Source organism: Phalaenopsis equestris, unplaced genomic scaffold, assembly GCF_001263595.1.
Source record: "Phalaenopsis equestris unplaced genomic scaffold, ASM126359v1 Scaffold000002, whole genome shotgun sequence".
Classification (NCBI taxonomy): domain Eukaryota; kingdom Viridiplantae; phylum Streptophyta; class Magnoliopsida; order Asparagales; family Orchidaceae; genus Phalaenopsis; species Phalaenopsis equestris.
The window spans coordinates 53,847,641-53,857,708 of NW_018164444.1; the positions used below are offsets into that span (position 1 = coordinate 53,847,641).

The 10,068-nt window shown below is 37.9% G+C and overlaps 1 protein-coding gene across 1 annotated transcript in view; it reads right to left on the reverse strand.

Annotated features, from left to right (window-relative positions):
• LOC110037639 (dTDP-4-dehydrorhamnose reductase) overlaps positions 1-10,068 on the reverse strand; it is a gene marked incomplete at its 5' end in the record, with an annotated part of 25,410 nt that extends 15,342 nt beyond the window's left edge. The window contains 4 exon segments of the mRNA XM_020742341.1: positions 5,644-5,767; positions 5,925-6,112; positions 9,082-9,241; positions 9,866-10,068. Coding sequence (XP_020598000.1) covers positions 5,644-5,767; positions 5,925-6,112; positions 9,082-9,241; positions 9,866-10,068 — 675 coding nt within the window.

Sequence of the window (10,068 nt, forward strand, 5' to 3'; positions counted from 1 at the left end):
TGGTGTCTAGTGTCTTGATCAGTTTGTGAATCAAGGTCAAGTGTCTAGTTTAGTTATTTATTCGAATATTAGGTGGATGAACGCTCACCTAGGGTGTGCTCCTAAAATCTAGGAAGACTATGCTGAGAATTAGGTGGATGAACGCTCACCTAGGGTGTGCTCCTAAAATTTAGGATGTCTGTGCTGAGAATTAGGTAGATGGACTCTCACCTAGGGTGCGCTCCTAAAATCTAAGAAGACTATGCTGAGAATTAGATGGATGGACTCTCACCTAGGATGTGCTCCTAAAATCTAGGAAGATCATGCTGAAGATTAGGTGGGTGGACTCTCACCTAAGGTGTGTTCCTAAAATCTAGGAAGTCTGTGCTGAGAATTAGGTGGATGGACTCTCACTTAGTATGTGCTCCTAAAATCTAGGAAAATCATGCTGAGGATTAGGTGGGGGAACTCTCACCTAGGATGTGCTCCTAAAATCTAGGAAGCCTACATTGAGGGCTAGGTGTATGCACTCTCACCTAGGGTGTGTGCTTAAGCTCTAGGAAGCCTACACTAAGAACTAGGTGGATGGGCTCTCACCTAGGGTGTGTACCTAAAGTCTAGGAGGTCACACTGAATTAGGTGGATGGATTCTCACCTAGGGTGTGCTCCTAAAATCTAGGAAGACTATGTTGAGGACTAAGTGGATGGGCTCTCACCTAGGGTGTGCTTCTAAAGTGTAGGAAGTCTAAACCGAAGACTAGGTGGGTAGACTCTCACCTAGGGTGTGCACTTAAAGTTCTAGGAAACCTACACTTTAACTTATGCTTAAGGTGATTTAAGGTTTTCTATATCTTCCAATTAATTAAATCATCAATCTCCATCTTTATGACTTAACCATGTAAAAATAAACAAAATAAAAGAAGGCCGACCCACTTCCAAAACTAGCAAAGCCGAAAAGAGGGAAAAACAATAAGTAAATCGACCTAAAAACATTGAAATGATAATTAAATGAAACCCAAAACAATAAATAAAGTTCTCCAAATCAATACTTCTAAAAGCCTCCAACACCACATTTAAAATGCTCCAAACAATAATTTTAAAATTCCCAAATAACTCTCACGTAAGCCCAAAACATCAATTTTAAATGTTACAAAATTAGCTAGAAAACTGGCCCAAAATAGTAACAAAGTCTCCCTAAAAAAAAGGGTAAATTTAAAGCTCCTGAAAACTGCAGCGAAACCAGTCTGAACCCGTCCCAACCGTCCCAAAATAACCCTCAAACATTGCCTCAAACAACTTTTTTTTTTAAATGGACCCAAACAACACTTGTAGAAACTCCAAAACAGTGAAATCGAAGAGCCAAAACAATACTATTTAGTGCTTCCAAGCAGCAATAATATGACTCGAATACGACAACATTTAACTCTTCCCAACAGCAAAAATACAGGACAAACAAAATAACATTTTATTTTTCTAAGACCACAAGTTTATAAGACTTAAAACAGCATCTATGTCATTTCGAAAATTTCAATTCAGCAAGTAGACATACAAATACTGAAGTTTATGTGTATTGTAAAAGATAATGCATTTCATTAAACAATTCACGAGCTAATTTAATATCTGTAAACTTCATAAATATATTCATCAACAAATTCTTCAACTTCAATTAAAATAGAACTCCCTTCTCCATCAAGTAACAATGTTCCATACAGATCATAGATGAGTTCACACAAGCTTTCAGCAATGGCATTAGAGCATGGAGCCTAAATTTTGAAGATGAAGAAAAAATATTTCACCATTAAATTTAACACAAGTCTATCAAGATCAGGAGAGAACAAATTTACTTGGGAAAGATTTCAATACCCAAGTACCACATGAACATCCCATGGCAGATTTCGAAAATTCCAAGTATTGAACCGTGGGTCCAATTCATTAAATATGAATATATTTGCGGGATGTGAAATTACTCATCGCATGCCAATAATCACAAAATGAATGGAGATTTTGAGCTAATCATAAGCCTCTTAGAATAGCTATCATGAATAATAAAATTGATTAGCAATGTTGAGGGAATAAAAGAAGCAAGATAAATCATTGAAACCTGTATTGAGATGCTTAGAAATGGAAACCGTTTGTTCACGATAGAGAAGCAATCTTCGGAATCCTGCAGCTTGGACGATCGAAAGAGGAAGAAGCGGGCAGCTGGGGTTTTGATCGAGCAAAAGGACCGAGCGGAAGGCAGGGGTCTTCGGCGCAGTGAAGAGGAGATCAGCCGAGCGGGAAAGGCGAAACAGGTCCTGGTGCCGAGAAGGGAGAAGGCGAGCAAGATTTGTCGAGAACAGGGAGGATGAATTTGTCGAGGAACTGTGCTTCGGCGCAGTGAAGAGGAAACGAGCTGAACCGAGCGGGGCTTCGGTCGAAACAGGCAAAGGCGAGCGAGACTAGGGTCGAGCGGGAGGTCTCGTTCAATGTCGCAGGGGGTCTTCGGCGAGAGCCTCGATCAAGTCGCCGAGGAGCGGGCGAGCGGAGGAAGAAAAGGAAGCGAAATTTTCAGTGCAGGGGAAGAGGGGGTCGATCGCACACGAGCAGGAAGTCTGGCGGCGGGATCGAGCGTGGTAGAGGGAGGCCAGCGAGTATCGGTGCGTGAGGCAGAGAGGGGGAGAAGGCGAGCGGAGGAGTGCGATCGAGCAGGGTCAACCAGAGGAGCAGATGATGCGAGCGGGAGAGCCCGAGCAGAATTTTTATCCCTCGAATTCCAAAAATAACCGTTAAGCTTGCGTTGGGCGGGGAATTGAATACCTTCCTTTCAGGAATACCTTCCTTTCAGGCAGTCATTCCTTTCAGGCAGTCAGGGAATTCAATACCTTCTTTCAGGAAGCTAGCTTAAATGATAAATTTGAAATTTAAATTTTAAATTTTGAAATTTCTGAGCTGAAGTAATTAGCCCGTGCTTAATCCATATCGATCCTGAATCGAACCCGAGTCGGACCTGGGTGGAGCCCGGGCCCGCGCACCGCTAAAAAAATATGCATCGATATCCGTGTTAGTCGCTCGCGCGCGAAACCATAACAATGCGAGTGTCCTTCCAAGCTAAAGTCAACGTCCCGGACGCATCGGCGCGGTCCGTTTTGTCATTCGGGATCGTCCGGACGAGTTCGCTGACAGGCGAGTCGATTTAAGTCAAAATTGTGTGTGGTGCAGTGAGTGTATGAATTGCAGCGTTCACGAGTAATCGAGTCACAAAGGATTCACCTAAGGTTGTTTGATCCTATAGGAACTTATTTTCGGGCCCTCTACATGTTTGGGCCCTCTACGTTGGTCCTTAGCCCTTGCAACTAAAAGTTGAGTGCTTGGAACCACTCATGCGAGTTCTTCACAAAAATGAGTCAAGAAGTGGCTTGAAGTTCTACGGGAGGTGGACTTCATTACTAGTCCGCTAGGATAGTCAACAAGGAACTCCTAAGGCTAGATTATCGGTTCTAGAGTAGGAGACTAAGACCTCACTAAAAATGAGGTCAACAGAATGAAACCCCGATTAAAAGATACAGTGATTACTTTATGTTGAAAAATGATTCAAAAGGATGTTAAATAATGAATTTTCTCATTAATTGATACCCCAAGCATAAATTCTAGGAAAATTACGGCAGTAATAATAATACAATTCAACCTACCATAAAGAAAAAGAAGAACATTACTCCATTAGAATAATAAAGCATCAAATATACACTATAGTTAATTGTATGAAGGGCAAAATAGATACAATAAAAATGTTTTGGCTAAGACATGGCATGCCACATATATGTTAAAGTTAGTCCTAATGTCTGGGGCTTTTTATTGATCTTTAGAGAGTAAACGTTTTTTCTTTACGTGCGGACATTTGTAAGGCATGCTACGTTCATGATCTGATATAAATTGTTCAAATCCAAAAATATAGGAATGATCAAATGGCTAGCATAGCATATGGTCGTTTTTTTTTCGCTTAACATATGGTTGATGGCACGTCGTAACTAGTAGTCCAAACTAGGGATGTTAAAAAAATGTCGTTCACGAACAACTCATGTTCGGCTTGCTAAATGGCGTGTGTTTGATCCGTTTGTTAAGCAAGCGAACCAAACACAATCAATTTTTTAGCTCGATTAATAAATGAAACGAACGCGAACAGACCTTTACTTGATCGAGTTTGGCTCATTTTAGCTCAATTAATTAAATAATTAACAAATAATACTTAATCGTTACTATAACTTTTTTACTAAATTTTTTAAGTAATTTTTTTAATGTTAAATTTATTATTTTTAAAAATTATTTGAGCTAAATTCAACCAAACACAAGCTAAAACGAACACACAAATTCAAATTAAGTCAAACACGAGAACACAATTCACGAGCCAACTTAATTCAAAAAAATTTGAACCAGCTGAACACCAATTAACACCGTGCTCGCTAAAGCTCGACTCCTTTGCACCTGTAGTCCAAATCACTGTATTTTCCCTTCAAAGCTAACAAAAAAAGCTTTCAGCTTAATTATTCTTATGTATTCTACTGTCTCCACTTATCCGTGACAGAAGGATAAATGGCAGGCAAGGGAAGACACAAAAGTGACCCAAAAAAATAGAAGCACCAGAGAAATACACACCCAGGGAAAAAATTTTTCATCAATGGTTAAGAAAAAACCAAACAATGACATCCGATATCTCCTGAATAATCCTATGGTACTCCTGACAAATTTCACTACCCACCAAAAAAGCTATCATTCAAACTTAAAGTCTCAAGCAAGCAATATGAAATCGCTGAAACATTCAAGCGATACAGCCAGCTAATTAACTTGAAAGACGCTACATATTGTAAATTGTAAGCATTTCATAGAGGAATTTTGTTTTTCAGGATAGCTGTAAGGAAATATTTACAAAGTATGGTTTCTATGCAGATATAGCACCTTCATTTCATACTTACCAAGAGTTCCCATGAGTAGAAGTGCATGGCATCCACGCTCAACAGACATCCTGAAATCTATCTACTAGAAGAAGCTTAAAGCATATAACATACTTATTTGTGGGAGGCATATCGTTCTAAACATAGCTCAAGCCCAATAAAGCCAAAAGAAATTAACATCTGCGCTGACCTTCCTTTTAGCAAGTAATTAATTAGGCTTTTTTCATTTTCCAGAACAAAGGTTTATTTATACTTTGCACTTTAAGTTAGGTATGTTAGTAAAGATATAATTAATGGTTTTTATCTTTTGAAATGGATTATAGATATCTATCTTCTCATCTACCTTGTTTCAAGCTACTTTGAGCTCGTGTGAATAAAAAGGAAAAAAAAAATAACAAGTTTGTACAAGAAATCAAAGCTCAGATTGAGCTGATAAATTTTGCATAGGTTTGGGCAGAACAATATTCATCCATGCTCAACTCCTTTTCACTTCTGCATAAGAACATGGTTATCATGGTGAAACAACTAAATAAACATCCCTGACAGAGGTTGGATGCAACGGACCCAGAATTTCCAAGAAAAAAATTATATCATAATATCTTCAAATAATTTGTATCAAAATAAGAAGACAATGACATGTACAAAACAAAAGATTAAAACTCAGAGATAATTAGATTTTCAGTGAGCACAAATATTATTTTCTATTTTTATTTTAAGTGTATTTGGAGAGCCGTACCTGATATCCACTTTTTGGTCAATGCTAATATGACATTGACGACATCTTTGACATAAACTGGACACCTAAACTCGTCATGGAAGAATTCTATTTCTTCACCATGTGAAAGACTGCTGTCGATCCACTGCACTAAAAACAGTTGATACTTCAAATTTATGAGGATTTAAGATTCCTCGAGTAAAACTATCCCAAAGACAAATCAAAAAGAACAATCCAGAAGCCAAAGAGAATTATGAAACTCATCTGTAGCTCTTCAATAGATTACGTGGGTTTATAATCACCTGTATGATGAGGGACTTTGAAACAGGAGATATTGTTTGTGGACCATAGATTATGCTACTGCGTAAAATGGCAAAATTCGACCAATGTTCAGTAATAAACAGCTCTGCTGCCACTTTAGATTTTCCATACATGTTTACTGGAGTTGTCTCATCTTCTTCGTTGTAGAATGATTTTGACCCTTCATACACTGGTAATTCAATAATTCATATTAGATATGCTTCTTACCATTCATCGCCTATTAAATACAAGCTTGAAGGAACTAAAGGAACAAAAATATTATAATGCAAGTATATAAACAGAGAAAATATGTCAACATTAATTGAGAAATAACCGAGACTCAAGAAGCATAAGAAAATTTATCCTATTGATCGAAGGACAACAAAAACATAATTTCGAACGGCAAAGCATTCCCACCTAGGATTTAACAAAGACAAGGGATGCTTTAACTTTCTTTTGCATGGCATGAAACAAGAAATCATAGAAGTGGCAAAGAGTATCCCAACTGTTATCTTCCACCCATATCCACCTCCCATCTCACACCCACAAAGCTAGAAGGATCTTTCGTTAGTGCACAGTTTAAACTAGAAGTTTCGAAAAACCTATTTCAACAGAAGCTTTGTTTGTCTTTGCAAGTGAACTAGCCAATTAAATATCCTATAAATTAAATGGAGGCATGTACATATTTGTTCTATATCATTCACTTAGTTATTAAATGCACATCATTGATTGCAATTATATGTGAGCCTCATGAAAGTTAATGTTGGCATCCATTTTTTATGCAACACATACGAGATATCCTTTTTGAGTGATACGGTACTGTACTAGGATCATACGTGGTCTACCGCGACTCAAGAAGCCCATAGGACCTTTAAGCGAGTGTTTCAGGCATAATAGTTGGGGTTGCACCAAGAGTCGTGCTCTGAGGAGATCATCGCCGAGTTGGCATCATTTTTTTGGTGTCTTACGCGTTGATGTTCGTTCTTGCATCATGGGGTTGTGTCTTGCTGATATAAAAGTTCTCTTGACGCAGACTGTCGACAAAATTACCCAGCACGGGTTCATACCTTAAGCCTAGAGTCCGGACAGACAGATTTCGCGTTGAAACCGTCTTACTCAGTCTGTCTTACTCGATGACACGCATAAGGAACGTCTTCTTAAGCTCTTGGGTCGCATTTACGACGTCTACGAAGGTTCGATGATCATATTCTACTTATAGCCAGTCCTCCAGAGTTCCCACAAGGCTCGAATCCCATTTGATGGGATTTTCCGAAAGCCCGACTTATGTGATGTCCGGTAAGACTATGCCTAAATTGGGCGTGGTCATGCCCAATCCATAGCGTGACCACGCCTGAAATCAAGCGTGACCATGCGGAGGCTTCTCCAAGAGCCTAAAAGCCTTGCAGAGGGAGTGGCCACGCCAACCTAACAGATCCCTAGCATAATTATGTTGGGTTGTGGGCATGAACACGCCTAAACAACACGAGATGCCTAAAGCCCTCAATTGGCGTGACTAAACCCGCAGGTGGCGTGACCACGCCGGCTAGACAGAGAGTTGGCGTAATTACGCCAGCTTTCTCGCATGGTTACGCCAACCCCTTTCTGCGACGCTTTCGGTAAGGGTGTGACCACGCCCAAACCACACCCGATTCGGGGCGTGGTTACGTCGGTTCAACTTGTTTTGCTGATTTACACTTTGGTTTGTTAATAAAATGGTAATGATAATTTTATTATTAAGTCATGAACTAAAATGATATGTTATGAACATGATTTTATTTCCATGCGTTCAATATAGTAGAAGGTTTTGCGTAAACGAAAGAGTTATTTTCTCACTCCTGCAATTAACTACTTTTAAAGAATGATAAAAACCCAACGGTGTGATGTCATTGTTTTTTTATGATTCCCTTTTGCCATTGTAATGAAATCTTTTGTAATTATGAAGTAATTCTATCATTTTTTATTTATGGAAGCATCATAAGTATTATTTATAAATATTTGAATTTATAACTTTTTTGGTATATATATAAATGTGAGAAGATGATTTATGTTATATTTTTATTTAGATAAAAGCACAAAAAATTTCATTAAATTATATAGTTAATGTTGTCACAGAATATCAAATTCCTCCAATTAAGTCTCTAAATTATACAGAAAAGATTTGGTCCCTCCTAAGCAATAAAATCTATTTTGTATTGTCCAGGCATTAAATAGTGATCGGTTTTGTATCCCAAATTTCATCAATTTTTATGTGAGAGGATGTTTGAGATCAAATTTATATAGTTGAGGGACTAAATCATAGAAATATAATATTCTAAGACTGGTTTGACTGTAAACAAATCGTCATGGGACTGTTTTGAGTTTTTTGTTATTGACGATTTAATAATTCTCTATTATGCAATTAGAAAGACATAAAAAATTACTTTCAAAAAAGTTTTGAGCAAATTCTCATCATACACCTGACCAAATATGGCCTATTATGGGTTATGTCGAATTAGGCCGTAATACCTGAATTTTAGACATGTCTTGAAGCTATCAAAGAAGTTACATCCAAAAAATTCACACACCTTCAGCAATAAGGTAAACCCTCAAAATCAGAAGTTTGACAATTGCAACTTGAGCAAGCACAAATCCAAATCTCTCGAGCACTATTATATGTGTTTTGCATTGACATCATAGAGAATAATCATTTATATTTCAAATGCTATCTCAAGCATTGATGTTTCAACCATGTGGCTCACCTACTTGCATCTCCACAGTCCTCTTCCAGCCCCCAAAATTATTTTAACAATTCAAAAAATTGACACTATCTGAGTAAATGGAAGATCACTTGCATCAAGTTTACCAACACAAAAAAGTATTATTATACTTCAGCCTTTGAAAAAAGTATTAATTAAGAGTTCAGTAAAAAAGAAATGGCTTAGAACCTTGTGTAGAGACAACAGAGGTTTAAATCATAAATCAGACTATAACTTACTTAAAAAAACAAAAGATACATGTTAACTCAAAATTATCCTAGATAACATTTGATATGTAGCAACATCATGATGTAGTACATGTGTTCAACCAAAGCACTCAAATTAGAAAACAAGGTGAAATTCCAAGACAAAGAAGCAAGTAAGTTGAGGATTTCTGAAAGGAAAAGAACCAAATATGGTTTACCTTGATCAGTGGAAAGATGAATTAACAGAATATTGCTGTCCCTGAAGCTTGATAACCAATTAACAAGCGAGGCAGGTAAATTAGTTGCCATGGCTTCAATAGGATCCACTTCGCATGCACGAGGAACAGAGAGTGCAGCACAATTAACAACAACGTGTGGCTGAAAGCAAGCTCAAATACATAAAAAGCAGACGAACATCAGAGCAAATCGCATGAATAAATTTTCACATACAAAGAACCGCTGGCTATATGTGAATTTACAATAAATCATAGATCTTGCCTAATCCTTGTCAATAAATATTTCAGTACTCCTTTTAATTCCTTTCTTTATAATTAGGCCTTTATTTAGTGATCATTGAGTTCTTAGGAAGCTCACATCCAATCATGCCTCTTTTGTAAACCTAATTTCGGCAGTCCACCCTTAATTAAACGAAACAATTTACTATTAAATATTACACAAAGCTAGAGGACTGTTAAAATTAAGCCATTCAAAGCCAGACATCCTTATTTAGTGATAACAATTTAAATGATAAATTTGAAATTAAATATCAGAGACAATTTAAGCAACTTTTAGCTAGCAGTAAGTAAACAATCGTGCACAGAAACGTACCTGTAATATAATTTCGTTTATAAAATCATTTGGCATCAACTACAAGCATTCAAAGCAGATCCTAAAATATAACTATGAGATAACAATATTTACTTCTGCTTAATTCCTTTGAACCAACAAAGCCTGGCACACCACATAAAAGGAGAGGGAAGTAATCAAAACAAATATGCGGACCTTTCCGAATGTAGTGGAGATGGATTCGAAGCCCTCGCCGGTGCAGAGGTCGACTCGAAAGTACATAACCGGGGAGACGGCGTCGACCAGCTCCTGCGGCGGGATCGGACGGTGGTGAGTAAAAGCCAAATCGTAAGGCGTCTCACCCTCAGCAGTGGCGAGTGTGGCGAGGAGGTGCTGCCCTAGATAACCACTTCCTCCGA